We start from the raw sequence: 15351 nt of genomic DNA on the forward strand, positions 1-15351 counted from the left end.
TGGCAGGAAGACCACAGAAGTGATGTTTTGTCCTTCCCAGTTCATCATAGCAGGGGCCATTTGTCCCATTGTCCCGTTATTGGTGTTGACTTTGATTGCTTGGTTAAGGTGGGACCTGCCAGGTTTCTCTACCACATTGTTCCTGTCATTCCCTTTGTAATTAGTAGTTTGTGAGAAGATACTTTTAGACTATGCAAATATCTAGTTGCTTCTCAAACTCCTCCCTACCCAGTTTTGGTACTCACTGGTGATTCTTGCCTGAAGCCATAATCACGGTGGTGGCCAAATGGTATATTGTTCCTTTTACATTTATTAGTTGGATTTCTACTGGGAAAGAAAGAGTTTTCCCCTCTTTCCCATTTATTTATATCAATATCAACCCTTGATTATTATTTTTTAAATAGGTTGTAATCCTTTGATTTTATTATTTCTTCTGATGCTCAAATTCTCCAAGATTTAGCCAGTGGGAGCCCCTTTAAGCTGGTCCCGTTGTCCTTTTGACACATCACCATTCTTTGATTATTTCTTTACTTTCTGGTGTGACTAGATGTTATAGGCTTGTCTTATCCTTTCTCTGCCCCAGCCCTGAAATCTACCATTTCTCCAAGGAGTCCTGAACACACACACATCCATCCATCCAATCTAAAACCATGATGGGTCTTATTGTCTATTATGGGAGATTTGCTAATCTACCCCACAGACTTCATTCTGTTCTTTCCCTTTCTATAACTGTAACTTCCTTCTCACACAGTGAGGAACTTGTTCCCCATTTTTCACAATATATTTACTTACATGCTTAATCCTCAAATGTTCAGAAAGCCATTTCAGAATTGCTTACCAACACCATTGTGGGAAGGAAACCTACTAACTACAGTCAAATATTTATTTAAAGTTTGTTTGTTTTTGGGTTTAGCCTGAAGACAGAGCAGTGTAAATACTGTGTTCAAATGTTACTGGGTTAATTTTTTTTCCTGGGTAATTAGATTATTCAGAACTGTTCTTTTCAAATACTGTTCTGTTAATCTGTTTCTATTCTATCTCAGGGCTTTCCCTATCCTCATTGACTGGATTTGTTTTCTTTATTTTCAGTATATGAGTCATTAACATGATTCCCCAAACCAGAACCGTCCAAAAAATTATGCTCAGAGAAATGTCAGTCCCCCACCCTCCACAATTTTTCTAACCTTTCTACCTCATTCCCACCAATGCCCTGTAGGTAAGCAATCTCAATAGTCTCTGATTTATCCTTCCGGTATTTCATTTTGCACAAATAAGCAGATAAATGCATATTTCCTTATATCCCCTGATTTGTTACACAAAAGATAAAATACTAAGCATACTACAGATTATCCTTTGCACTATCAAAAAATATGTTAAGGCACCTATGGCTCTTTTAGTTTTCACTTCTTCTCACCATTTCCTATATATCCCTGACTCCCTGTGACTTAGAGAACTCACAGAATCCTAAATTCACTGAGCTGAAACTGTGTAACAACCCAACACAGGCATTGGTCTTTAAAAGTTACCTTTGGGGCACCTGGGTGGCTCAGTTGGTTGAGCGACTGCCTTCGGCTCAGGTCATGATCCTGGAGTCCCGGGATCAAGTCCCACATCGGGCTCCCTGCTCAGCGGGGAGTCAGCTTCTCCCTCTGACCCTCTTCCCTCTCGTGCTCTCTATCGCTCATTCTCTCTCTCTCAAATAAATAAATAAAATCTTTAAAAAAATAAATAAATAAAAGTTACCTTTGTCCTCTGCTAGACAAGCATTCTCAACCAAGAATCCGAGAAGAAGCCCCAAACCCAGCACGGATGGAAGACGCCGCACCCAAACCCGAGATCTGTATTCAAGCAACCATTAGTCCCTGAACCAGCCGGCCTTTCCTATTAACAGAGCTGGGTGCCCAGGAACAAAATAACGAGGGTCTGGAACAAGCATCTTCATGGATTTTTGTAGGTTTACAGATTTAAGAGAAAAGTCAAGCCGGTAACCTTTCTACACAAGGCTGCCACTGTCACTTTGCTATACCTTGCTTGGCTTGCAGACAGCCCTGTCCTCCTGAGCGTGGTCCCCGGGAGAAGGAGGCCTCTGGGATCTGTGCTTTCCTGGGTGGTAACAGGATGCACCTGCTCAGCACTCCAGCCCGTGGGACACACAGCACAGCTGTTTTTTCTCAGCTTAAATAAGCTAGATTTAGCAGGAAAGGAGGGGGAAGGGGGAAAGAGGAAAGAATGATTCCACACCTGTCCACGTACTTTTCAGGAGTTCTTCTCCCAGGGACTCATAAGCAATGGAGGACTTAAGTGGAATTTATTTCAGTTCTTTGGGGCTTAGCAGGTGGCTCTTGATTGCTATTATACACAAGTCTGCCTGCATCCAGGTCGGGATGGACCCACAAGCAGAGAACCCAACAGAGGCAATTAACACAGGCCAGTCCCACCCTCCACCCTGCCGTCCCAAGCTTTGTCTAGATTCAAAAGACCTGGCTAATGTATTTTTGGAATGTATGTATAACTCATCCCTGATTAGACCAGACCAACTCAGAACAGGAGTCTGTCCTGCTCAGATTGCAAAACAATTATCTGCCCAAGAGGCTGGGTGTGAACAACGAGTCACAGGGAATCTGCTTCTCTGACCATCTCAGGAAGCAAGTAGAGGCTAGGAAGTGCCCAGACCTCCCCTGATCCCCTGCCCCCCCTGCAGGAATCGTTCTTAGATAGCATAGCGTGAGAGACCTGGAAACCCCTTGCTGTGAATTCCAGATCCAGCCAGAGCATCACAGGGCCCTTCAAGGATCCAGCCAGGGATTGTGTTGATGGTGAATTCCGCAGGTCTCCCGTGAGCCTGGGCATTCCAGACCTTGTCCCAGCCCGAGACCTACCAGAGTCACCACACCAATGTACATAAGAGAAAGTTCTCTCACAGATGCGCTCCCCTACCAGCATCAAGGAATGCCCTGTCTCTTGTGTCACTGATGACAACCCATAAGCAGTCTCACCCTGGAGGAGACCTCTCGTTTCTTTGCTGCTCCAGAGACTGTGGGATGTGGTATAGAAATCACTGAATTTAGGGCGCCTGGGTGGCTCAGTCGTTAAGCATCTGCCTTCAGTTCAGGTCATGATCTCAGGGTCCTGGGATCGAGCCCTGCATCGGGCTCCCTGCTCCGCAGGAAGACTGCTTCTCCCTCTCCCTCTGCCTGCCGCTCCCCCTGCTTGTGCGCTCCCTCTCTCTGTCAAATAAATAAATAAAATCTAAAAAAAAAAAAAAGAAATCGCCAAATTTAGAGTTAGAGCCTCTGCCTCTAGTTTGGGTCAATTCACAAAGATGACTCAATTTCAAAAAGGGGACACCTCACCTGTAATAAAGGGGATGTGATGATAAGATTTGCTAGCTTACAAGGTTTTGGCAAGTGCCGAGCAAAATAATTGATGATTTTGATTAATGAGTACTTAATGATTAATGAGCGTTTCAGGAACTATAAAATATTCCTTAAAAAGACTCCTGCCTCTATAAAGCAAACAGTCACGTTCTGTCTATTGCAACAGTGCAGACAGCGGCGGCAGCCCCAGCAAAGGACAAATCTACCCCCAGGTATTTATCAAGCACCTACTTTGTGTCTGGCACAGAAAATGTGTAGAATGAGGTCACTGCCCCTCAGAATTATCACATGGTTGGGAAGAAAATAAAATGTAACCCTTAGGAAGAGTCCTCAGGGTGACGTGGGATATTCAGAGAAATCTTTATGGAGGATGCGATGTGCAAAGTGCACCCCACAGGGAAACGGGGATGGGGAGAGGATGAGAGAGAAAGGGGAAGTCATTGCAAGCATTTGGCATCATCAAAGTAAGTTTGTCAGTACTGTTTCTTAGTTGCGGTATTAGTTCTTTCTCAGAGATTGCTTTTTATTTCACTTCAAGGCCACTGGATTTAAAGATGTCTAGCGCTGGTAGGGGAGACTGCAGAGGGCCAGACACCGCCCTGCCCAGAGCGAAGCTCCTTCCGGGTGCCAGAGTCAGCCAGCATAGGGATTCGACAGCTTCCCATCCCCTTCTGGACCGTAGAGGAATTTCCGCCATGGGGGCCACAGAAAAGCCTGGGGTAGGGTTAGGGGAAACCCGCGCTCGGATGCCAGGGCTGTACTGCTTCCTCACGGTGGCACAGCGCCAGAGATGTTACAGGCATTTCACTGCCCAGGAAAGTGAAACCTTTGGGGGCTGCTCAGTAACGTGTCACGCAGGCAGGATTTGAACTCTTTGGAGATCAAGGAAGACCACTGGAATGAGAAGGAACACTTTGCCGGTGCTCTTATTTTGGGCCTATGCTTTGGGTTCCACAGGTGTGTCCATGGAAGCCATTCTGAAGCTCTTTGGAGAATACTTCTTTAAATTCTGCAAGATGTCTGGCTACGACAGGATGTTACGGACACTGGGAGGAAACCTCACGGAGTTTATTGAAAACCTGGATGCCCTCCACAGTTACCTCGCACTATCTTACCAGGTAAGGCTCTCTGAGGCAGGTCTGGGTGGCCCTAAGGGGAAGCAAACGCCTGAGGCAGTTCTGGGTCATTGCCCGCCCCGCCCCCCCCCGCCCCCCCCCCCCCCCGCCGGAGGGGTGCAGGTGCAGGGGGCGGGAAGAAGCCTTGGTGCGCGGTGTCAGGAGTTCTCTGAGGGAAGGACTGGACAATGAACGCCTGTTGGCCACTTTTATAAGCTGGCCGGCAGCTGTCAAAGAAGGACAAGCTGAAGAGGTCGGCTTTGTGACAGAGGGCGGCCTATTCCGATAGTCGCTGGTGTGGCTTTGGAATGAAATCTGGAAGATTGATCACAGCGGGAACAAAGGCAGGGAAACAATCAGGTTTCAGTGGATTTGCAAAATCGCTCCTCAGGTTTCCTGGCCTGGATGGAGCTGATAAATAGCTTCTGCAGCCAGATTCATCTTTTCCTGTATCAGAAGGAAGGATGGGACAGGGCCAAGAGCCAGAGTCGGAAACCATCCCGTGCTGAGTAACCCACGGGGTGACTGCCCGAGGGGTTAAGAAACTCATTTCCCTATTGGGATATATCCTCCTCGAGTTCTTTCCTTGGTTTTCTTGCTTGTAGGCATCACTGGAAATTCAAATGCCTAGACTTCCTTTTCATTTTTAGAAAAGAAAATGCTTCATTAAAAAGGCAAAATGGCATTTACACATTTTTTGATAATAGCTTATTTTATATAAAATTATTTATATTTATTTTTAGGACTCTTTGTAGTTTACCAAGCTCTTTCTTCCCTATTTTTATATTGAATGCTCATAACCACCCTTGAGGGGCTGTCATGAGGATAGAATGGGAATGTACAAATGCTAAATTGCCTCCTCAACCCATAAGGCACCCTTATGCGTGTTTAATGGGAAAATAAGTATTTTCTCGGTTTTTCACATAAGGAATAAGAAGCTTGGAAACCTTAACTGACTTCAAGTAGGATGAGTAGGTGGGTCTGTCCTGTCATTATCATGTGAACTACTCAAGGACAGAGGGAACAGGAGCTCTGGCTATGGGGTCAGATGGGCCTATCGTGCTCTCCGACCAGCTTACTAGCTGGGTGGTGCCCTCTCTGGACCTCGAGTTTTTCACTTATTCATTTAATAAGTATGTATTGAGCATCTACTCGGTGCCAAGCCCTTTTTGTAGGCATTGGGCAAACACAGAGACCAAAAGGAATAAATAGGAAAAAAAAATCCTATCTCATATTATTGTGTGAATTATGAGAGATCACATGTGGAAGTCCCCAGCATCGTGGTCAGTCTAGAAAAGGCATTTCATAAATAATAAAAACTTCCTTCTTTTCCCTCTTCTCTCTGTTCAATATGGCCAGTTTAAAAATGACAATAATTTATATGGCAACTTCCTTTAAAATTTCTTAGCTAAAGCATGGCAATTAGGATACAAAGAAATACAGTTGGGCTCCTTCAATAATCTCCCATAAGATTTTTTATTTTTTTAAAAGTTTTTTATATTTTCTTTTTTTTAAAGATTTTATTTATTTATTTGACAGGGAGAGGCACAGTAAGACAGGAAACACAAATAGGGGGAGTGGGAGAGGGAGAAGCAGGCTTCCCACCTAGCAGGAGCCCGATGCGGGGCTCGATCCCAGGACCCTGGGATCACAACCTGAGCCGAAGGCAGACGCTTAATGACTGAGCTACCCAGGCACCCCTCCCATGAGATTTTTTAATATAGCATCTTTCAACTGAAAATTTGGCTAATACTTCAAGTCACAGTTCTGGAGGATGTTAATGTTCTCCCATTCATTCATTAAACCAAAAAAATATTATGCTCCTGATACTCGCCATATTACTGCCTCTCTAATTACTGAATAAGGGTGGATAGGATTGAGGGTCTGAAGTCCCAGCCCATTGTTTGTACACCCAACTCCTACTACCTTTCCCCTGGGGTAGTCATCTGTCATTCCTTCACATGCCAAAACCAATGCTAAAGGATAGAACTTCTCACAGGCACCTGGGTGGCTCAGTCAGTTAAGTGTCTTATTCTTGATTTCGGCTCAGGTCATGATCTCAGGGTCATGAGATCGAGCCCTGCATCAGGCTCTGTGCTCAGCGGGGCATCTGCTTGAGATTCTCTCTCTCCCTCTGCTTGTGGCCTTCCCCATTCGTGTGCTCTCTCTCTCTCTCAAAATAAGTAAATAAAATCTTAAAAAAAAAAAGAATAGAACTTCTCAGGGTGTAAGTGAGGATATTTTGCACATGATGAGGTGAATAAAATACATGCATGTTATAATATGCAAGTTGTAATAAAATGCATGCAGTGATACCTGATAGCTAGCTATAGAGCTTTATACTGGGCAGAACATTATAGATTGTCTCTCTAGGCAAAAGTAAAATAAGATAATGCTGACTTTTCTTTCTGGCTGCCCCCAGTCATCTGTCAATGCCTTAAGGCATACACTTCTGATTATCCCTGTGCCTTTAATCTTGTTTTTTAGCTAACTTTCACTGGGTGCTAATTATGAGGTAGATGTTGGGCTAAGTAATTTATAAACATTGAATTGTCCTCCTTACACCCCTAATACTAGGTTTTCTTCTTTTTTCTCATGATATAGATGAGAAAACAGGTCCAGAAAGGTCAAATAATCACCCCAAGTTGCCAGGTTGTGGTGGCTGAGCCAGGATGCAACCCCACATAAGCCTGTCTCCCAAAGACCATGCTCTGGTCTGCTTCCCATTATTTTCCCTTTGCCCTGATTCTCTACTTTCATAAAACCCTATTTTAATCAAGAAATAAAAGTATAATCTTACTATTCAGAGAGTTGGATAGACTGACTAGAAGAATTAAAAACACAGACTTTGAGAAGTGTCTCAAGCTGGGGGTGAGGAGTGAGGGTGGAGGTGGTAGCAAGAGGGTGTGAATTTTTCATTTTACCCTTCTGGACTCTGTTTTTTGGTTTTTTTTTTTCACTATGTAGGGCTTGGGTATAATTTTTTTAAATAACTTTTAATTTCCTGTCTTATTATATGCTTTTTATATGTGCTGCCTCAAATTCTCTTAAGATTTAATCAAGATGTAAACATGCATATATACAAACATATTTTCTCTATATATATGCTTTTAGATTTTATATATATATATATTTTTTTTTTTTTTAAAGAAACTCATTTTAACTGGAAACCCTCCCACCATAGAAAAAAAGCAAAGATCTTGGTAGGAACCCACCTCACTAAATCTCTTCCCTCACTTAGACCACAGGCTGTAAGCCTGGGTGCTGAACTGCCTACTAATGAATGTGGAGGGGGGAGGTTGTTTCTCTCAGGGATTCCCCCAGGCAAAGTCTTCATCCTTATTTCTTGACATACATCTACCATGAGATGGCACATACTTGAATGTCAACATTTGTTCCCAGAGAAAGATGATCTCTTCCGATGTATCTTGATTTTCCAAACGTGCAACGTTACATTGCAGACCGCATTTTACTTCCATGATGAGAAATGAACTCTTCTCCAAATTGCTCTGAGCTCCTGATCTTTCTGAGGGTGAAGATGCCCATGGTCACTTGATCACAGGCCAAGCAGCTGGCCCCATCTTGGAGTGTGGTTAGAAGCAGCACACATGGTAGGAAGGCTCACTGGGGTCCAAACCTTGTTTTACCCTTATTTTAGCCTTGACTCCACTGAGCCTGTTTCTTCCTCTTTAAAAGGAATATCTATATTCCTTTTAAATCCACCATGGTGGATTTTATGTGATTGGAAAGGGGTTGGAGAAACAGTTTTCTACGCTGTAATGGGTAAGTACTGTTGCACAAAGCCTTGAAGGCATAATTTAAACAACTTGTGTTCACTGGGAGCAACATGTCATGTTTTTTGATTAGGAGATGAACGCACCATCGTTCCGCGTGGAGAAAGGAGCAGATGGGAAAATGCTTCTCCACTACTACTCTGATAGGAGTGGTCTGTGCCACATCGTACCAGGTATGAGAATATCTTAACCGGTACCACAGTTGTGAGGTCTCTGGAGTAAGGACGGTCTCCCCACAAATTCTCCAGGATAGTTAATAGCCAGCCCAGCTCTTCCATAATCTGATTCTTTGCCATCTTGATCATTACTCTCAAAGTCTTTGGGCCATTAAAGTAAGTTCCCAAAGTGCCAAAAGAAGGAATAATTTCCATTTTTATTTTAACATTTTAAACTACATGAGTATTGGGCACCTGGGTGGCTCAGTCGTTAAGCATCTGCCTTCGGCTCAGGTCATGATCCCAGGGTCCTGGGGTTGAGTCCCGCATCGGGCTCCCTGCTCCGCGGAGAGCCTGCTTCTCCCTCTCCCGCTCCCCCTGCTTGGGTTCCCTCTCTCGCCGTGTCTCTCTCTGTCAAATAAATAAATAAAATCTTTAAAAAAAAAACTATATGAGTATTTACATAGTTATGATAATTCTGCATATATTATTTTGTATCAACCTTTCTTTGTGTATTCAGCATTATGGAGAAAGCATCCTTCCATGCTTTCACATGGTCTTTGAAACCCATCTTCAATGGCTGAGTGATATTCCATATTGTAATTAACTAGTCCCCTATTGTGGAATTTTTAGTCGATACTACTCTTTTGCTATTGCTGTGGTGAACATCTTCATGCATGATTTTCCCATGCTTATATTATAACCCTAGGATAGATTTCCAGAGCACCTCTTTTTAAAACCTGATCCTTAATGCTTTTACAACTAAATTTTGTTTACAATATTTCTAGAATTTGCTTAGTGAGTTAATTGCCTTCCTGAAATAAACAAACAAATGAATAGATGCTGAACTAGAAATTAGAGTGGCAGGGCTATATTTGGTATCCAGACATATATAACTTAAACCTCTACCCAGAAGTTATTTTATTTTTAATTTTATTAATCTATCATCTATTGCCTGCCTTGATGCAGGGCCTGGGCTTAGTGAACTCTGGGATATTCATCTGAAGTCATATAACTTGATTATAAGTTTTGCTGACAAAACTGCCTCTTGCCATCCCTTACCATAAGGTGTCCTGTTATAGGTATCATTGAGGCTGTGGCCAAAGACTTCTTTGACATTGATGTGACCATGGATATCCTCGACATGAGTAAGGAAGAGGAGAGGACAGGAAAGAAGGAGCATGTTGTGTTTCTGGTTGTGCAGAAGCCTCACAGACAGATGAGAAGGGCAAAACCTAACAGGTTACAAGACAATCAGGACATCCAGAGAAACCAAGAGGTACTGGGTTTGCTATGTCTCCAGAAAGCACAGATCCTCCTAGTGGAGCTACCAGTCTCAAAACAATCTATGCAAAGAACAGAACCAAATGGACCTTCTGATAGTGGATTTAAGGCAGAGTTTCTCAATCTCAACACTATTGACATTTTGGGCCAGATAATCCCTTGTTATCATGGGCTATGTTGTGCATGTTTAGCAGCATTCCTAATTTACCCAGTAGATGCAAGTGACACCCTGCTCCCTGACTCCTTAGTTGTGGGAACTAAAAATGTCTCCAGGGATCATCAAGTGTCTCTGGGGTAGGGACAAAATCATTCCTGGTTGAGAACCGCTGGGTTAAGAAAACTTGGATAAACATTAGGAAGTTTTCAGGGATGAACTTTAGCCTGGAACATTTTCACCTCGAAAAACACCAATATGAAGCCCAGACATTTGGATTTGGTGGCTTATTTTGCAATCCTTCTAAAATAAATTGACCTTTCATGTCCTTAGCGCCCACTTCTATAGCTGGGGCCAGTTATGAGTCTGGAGTCAACTCCTGATCCTGTGATTGGCTGCCTCAATTGCAACTTGTGCAGTGAACGTTATCTTCTTAGGTCCTACATATATTAGGTACATAGCTCTCTGTGTCCACACAGCTTATACAAATATCCAGATAATTCTGTGATTCCTGGAACACACAGTATTTATATCTTAGAGCATTCAAAGCCCCCCTCAGAGTCTGTTCACTACAGAATCTTCAACCACAAGAAGAGAAGATGTTCACGTGTAAACTTTCTGCCAGCGCTATCTTGAGATTTGTAAAAAGTCCTTGCGGCCTTTGGCAGAGAAACAACATGAGGATTAACTAGATAAAAATCTCAGGGATAACAAAGTCTTGCTAAAATTGACCTTGCAAGGCCTTGCTATTCCTCTGGTCCCAATTACAGCAAATGGGGCTTGTGCCTCTCCGGTCACATGACCAGTCACATGACCAGAAACATGTGCTTCTCTCCCTGCCATCTACAGGCCCCAGAAGCGGCTTTCCTTAGGATGAAAGAGAAATATTTGAGTGTCTCTGTTTGTCCTGTGAAGAAATCGCACTGGGAAATTGTGAGAAGTATAGTCATGTTTGGAAAAGGTGAGTGGGCTGTTCTCCCGACCTTGGCTCTCAGAGCAGAATAGTTGCTTGGTGCACACAAATGGGCAAAGTCTTCTATGATTATGATGTCACTGATCTCTGCAGAGCTTGGCTTTGGCAGGCATGATTTTTAACTTTAAAACATCAGACTCTAACTTGCCTTCCTTCGCCCCTTTTATTTGTGCTGGGTGACACAGAGACAGTCTCCCCAGTAATCGGGAAAAGCCACTGGAGAGAGGATGGGCATCAGTCCCAGTTGGTCACTGTGTTGAAAGGGAGGAGGATGAGCACCGACATTCTCAAGAACAATGAATTTTCTATAGCTTCTTGGGCCTTCTGGACTGGGATGCATTTCTGGCCTAGAAGTCTGCACTTAATAACCATGGTGTCCAGTAGTGCAAAGGACACTGGATCAGGAGCCAAGAAAGCAGATTTCTAGCTCTGTCCCTGAGTTGCTGTATGGCCCTGAACAAGGTCCTTCATCTTCCGCGTGAAAAATGAAGGCATCAGGCTCTGAAGGTGCCCTTGTTGACACCGAGCTTGTCTCATGATCAGCACTAATGACTGAGCCAGAAGGAGAGCCCCGCCCCACTGGGAGCCCTGAGCTAGAGCCCTCCCCATCATGCCCCATGGGTCATGGTGACAATGCATCTGGGAGGAGGTCTGCCGGGCTCAAAAGGCTGCATTTTGAGTCCCTCAAGCCATGGCAAGTGAGTCAAACACGCAATTGACATCCTTTGTCTGGGAGATTTTCATATCAAAAAGGCTCCATTTCGAATCTCTACCCCCTGCCAAATAGGGCTGTTGGTTAAATTTTCATGTGCCACCCAAAACTGTCAGTCTAAAAAGCTCCATGGCAAATGTCCCTGACGCTGGGCCGGGCACACACGCTCTGCTCTGCTGGCTCATTGTCTGGCTGTCACCGTTTCAATGCCGGCTCTGTTTTCATGGCGAGACATACTCAATTGGCCCAGAAACTCTTCAGCAGCAGGCAGAAACTTGGCAGGGGGTGGGGGGGTTGCTTCTCAACCCAGGAGCAAGTTTTCTGTTTGTTTTAATTTGGGAGAATTGCTGTGGCCATCTGGAGATGCTGAGGGAGTCTGTGATGGAGAGTGGGGACTGCTCTTTGCCCATGAAACATTTAAGACACTATCCTGAGCTCTGCTCTGTACCAGGTTGGTGGTGTGAGCTGCTTATGAACAGGACTCTCTTTTCCTACATCCAGGGCATCTTGTGAACACCTTTGTGCCAGTTTATCCTGAGCGGCTCTGGATTGAACAGAAGACGTTCTGCAGTGCTTTTCCTTTCCACATTGTGTTTGATGAATCAGTAAGAGGCCCTTTCCCTCTGTAGCTTGGATTAGGGTTAAGCTGGGAAGGGAATATGTCATATAGTCTTTCATGGCTGGTGGGGACCTTCAAGTCCCTGAGGAGTCCCTAGGGTTTGGGAGACTAGGATTTAGTCTGGCATGACTATTGACTTCTTTTTCATTTTGGCATCCTCCAGAAACCAGAATGCAGGCTCTTCTCCATATGTAGGGGTCAAGAGCAGCACCAAGGGGTCTAGACTAGTGAGTGCACAGGGAAGGTTTGTCATTAGAGAAAAAGGAAGTGACACCAAAGTTCATGCCTCCAAGAGACGAAAGAACACAGTCAATAATGACAGGGTGAAATTTTAGATGTGACTCCTTGCCGTCCTTGTGGCCACTGTGGACGTCTCAATCCCACCAAGCTTCTCTTTCTGCATCTTTAAAGCAGGGGAGAGGTCTGTGCCAACTCATGCCACTGTTTTGTGGGAGTTGTGAGGATGACCATTAATGGAAAATATTTGGTTGTTATCAATTTCCTTGGATAAAATTATGTCAATCGAATCGATTATGAGCTCACTTAAAGGGCAATTAGGCAAAATAAATTTGGTCAAAAATATTAGTTAAAATGGCTTCAGGTAATTGCGATTTTCTCTGATATATTTGAATGCAGAGACATGTTTGAAAAATCACCTGCCAGTTGATTGCTGGATAAGGGTTCTATGAAATTTACTCATTTGAAGGTCAACTCTGCTTGCAAAGAATTGTTCTAACTGAGGAAATCAAACACTCCTATAAGAAACAACCAGGGAATTATAAAGCAATGTGCTCTGGTATTTCCCTAGTGTCATGAGGATATTATTATAGCTACCATTAATGTTTTAAATTCTGATGCATTTTAAAACTCCTTTTTCTTTTTAAGTTTTGGGCGTAGAATAACAAGAACAGAAATTTAATGGTAGTTATTCTATAATGTTAAGTTGATTTCTGTAACCTAACAGACAGCCTATGGTTAGTGATGTTGTTTTCTGGGGCAACTTGTGTAGACATTGGACATTTTATATACAGGATACTCATTTTGCTTCTTCCTTCCGAGTGTTCCCTGGAGATAGCAGGGAAAGATGTCTCCTCATGTCTGTGATGGACTCCTTCACCCAGGCCTGGGTGTCAGATCTAAGCTAGAGAATTTGCTAGTTTCTTTATTAATGAATTCTAAGGGGAGGGAAGAGGGAGAGAGTCAAAGAGAGAGACAAAGAGACAGAGACAGAGAAATCCCACAGTTAGGGAAGAACCATTAGCACAATTGAGACTTTAAACTCTGTTTCTTGTTAGTCAGAGATATGCTTTTGAGCACCCCATACTATCCTTTACTCTTTCAGAGATTAGCTGCTGATTTGATTTTTTTTTTAATTTTAAGATTTATTATTTCTATGGTGTCTTTTCCATCACTGACCCTTTCTCCCCCTTAGTGAGTCACAGAGCATGCAGAATGGTATTTCCAAGGGAAAGGGTATGGTGCAGTTTGCTCTCTGTTTCCCTGTCTTACATCTGTCCTCTGTGGATAGCTGAGGGTCAAGCAAGCTGGAGTGAATATTCAGAAGTATGTCCCGGGACTCCAAACCCAGAAGATTCAATTAGATGAGTATTTCTCCATCATTCATCCCCAAGTTACCTTCAACATTTTCAGCATCTGCAAGTTTATCAACAGCCAATTTGTCCTGAAGGCACGAAGAGAAAGGATGCCTGAGGCAAGGAAAAGTCAGCCTGCACTCAAACTCCGAGGTAAGGAACTCACCCCTTCCCCATCGCTCTCCGCCATTTGGGCCATTGCTCAGAAAGGGACCAGGCAGAGTTTTCCAGTTTTCTCAAAAAAAGTGGATAGAAAGCGGGAGGCTGCCACTGGAGAGTTGGTGAGAAGCTTTAAAGCCCCAAGTGCACCCAAGTGGTGGTGCTGGGGTGGTCACTGAGGAACAGATTCAGGAGAGAATTAAGGCAGAAGTTGGCAACTGAATGGATTGAATGTCGGGGTTGCAAAAGAGAAAGAATACTGAGGCGAATGATTAGCTTTCTTGCTTGGGTAACTGGGTGATAAGGGTGTAATTAGCTGAGAAAAATATATGCTGTGAACTCCTTGGGGGCAGGGACTTGGCCGGTTTGAGTTCCTGCTGTCTCCTCAGTGCCCAGAATAGTGTTCCCTGCTCATAGCCTGGGTTAGGTACCCGTGCAAGGAAATAAACAGATTGGCAGAGGGGACTGAAGGTGAGTTTAGTTGCAGACAACCATGTGTAAATATTGACGAGTAATTAAAAAACATCACTGTTGATGGGAGTATAAATTGTCGCAATCATTTTAGAGGGCATTTTAGCAATATGCATCCAAAATGTTAAAAATGAGCACATTCTTTGTCTCGGTAATTCCCTGTCTAAGATTATATCCTAAACAAAATAGCCATGATCATACAAAATGACTTACCTTAAACTTGGCCATTGCCATGTTGTTTATAGACTGATAAAAGGGAAATAATATAAGCCATGCTAGCTAGTTGCTTAAATAAAATAGGGTATAATCAATGTAGGCAGCAAAAAGGTATGATCATATCCATATTTATGCTATTTATATAAATTTTAAATGAAAAATTCAGATTACAAAAAGAAGATGGCAGATAACCCCAGTTTTTAGTAATCACCTGAGTGGTGTGATTATGGATGACTTTTATTATTTTCTTCAACTTTTTTCTTTCTCTGCCATGCATGCGTACTGCTTTTATAATAAAATAATAAACATATCTATTTTTAAGGAACTATGTACCTTGAGTCCAGGAAGCAGGGTTTCTCTGGAAATTCAGATTCATTGTCAGCATGATGTAGGGTGCCGCTGTGGGATACTAAGAGAGAACACTCAGACAGAACCCTGGGGAACACCAGCACTGAAGGAATGAGCAAAAAAAACCCTAGAGGAAAAATGGAAAGAAGTCAAGGGAATCTCAGAGAGAAAGCAGTGTCAGGGAAGTCTCCGGAAGTGTGGTTTCAGGGAGGGGGTTTCTGCATTACACCACCCAACAGCAAGAGGGTTCAGGAAGGGGGAGAGACAGACTCGTGTTGGAGTAGGTGTCTTGGAAGTAGGGACGGGGCCACCTCTGAGTAAAAAACGGTGCTGTGAGACAGGGAAGATGAGTAAGTGGAGACAGGAAGTCTAGATTAAGCTC

The 15351-nt window shown here is 43.5% G+C and overlaps 1 protein-coding gene across 1 annotated transcript in view; it reads left to right on the plus strand.

Moving 5' to 3' along the window:
• LOC114210498 (guanylate cyclase soluble subunit beta-2-like) overlaps positions 1-15351 on the plus strand; it is a 60949-nt gene that overhangs the window by 25294 nt on the left and 20304 nt on the right. Inside the window, exons 4-9 of the mRNA XM_028104772.2 lie at positions 4335-4495; positions 8360-8459; positions 9524-9727; positions 10736-10840; positions 12066-12169; positions 13712-13928. Of these exons, the coding sequence (XP_027960573.2) occupies positions 4335-4495; positions 8360-8459; positions 9524-9727; positions 10736-10840; positions 12066-12169; positions 13712-13928 (891 nt within the window). The remainder of the gene's footprint in view (positions 1-4334; positions 4496-8359; positions 8460-9523; positions 9728-10735; positions 10841-12065; positions 12170-13711; positions 13929-15351) is intronic.

This window comes from Eumetopias jubatus, unplaced genomic scaffold (assembly GCF_037043125.1).
Source record: "Eumetopias jubatus isolate StellerSeaLion01/CBP00866 unplaced genomic scaffold, mEumJub1_p1.0 scaffold_3, whole genome shotgun sequence".
Classification (NCBI taxonomy): domain Eukaryota; kingdom Metazoa; phylum Chordata; class Mammalia; order Carnivora; family Otariidae; genus Eumetopias; species Eumetopias jubatus.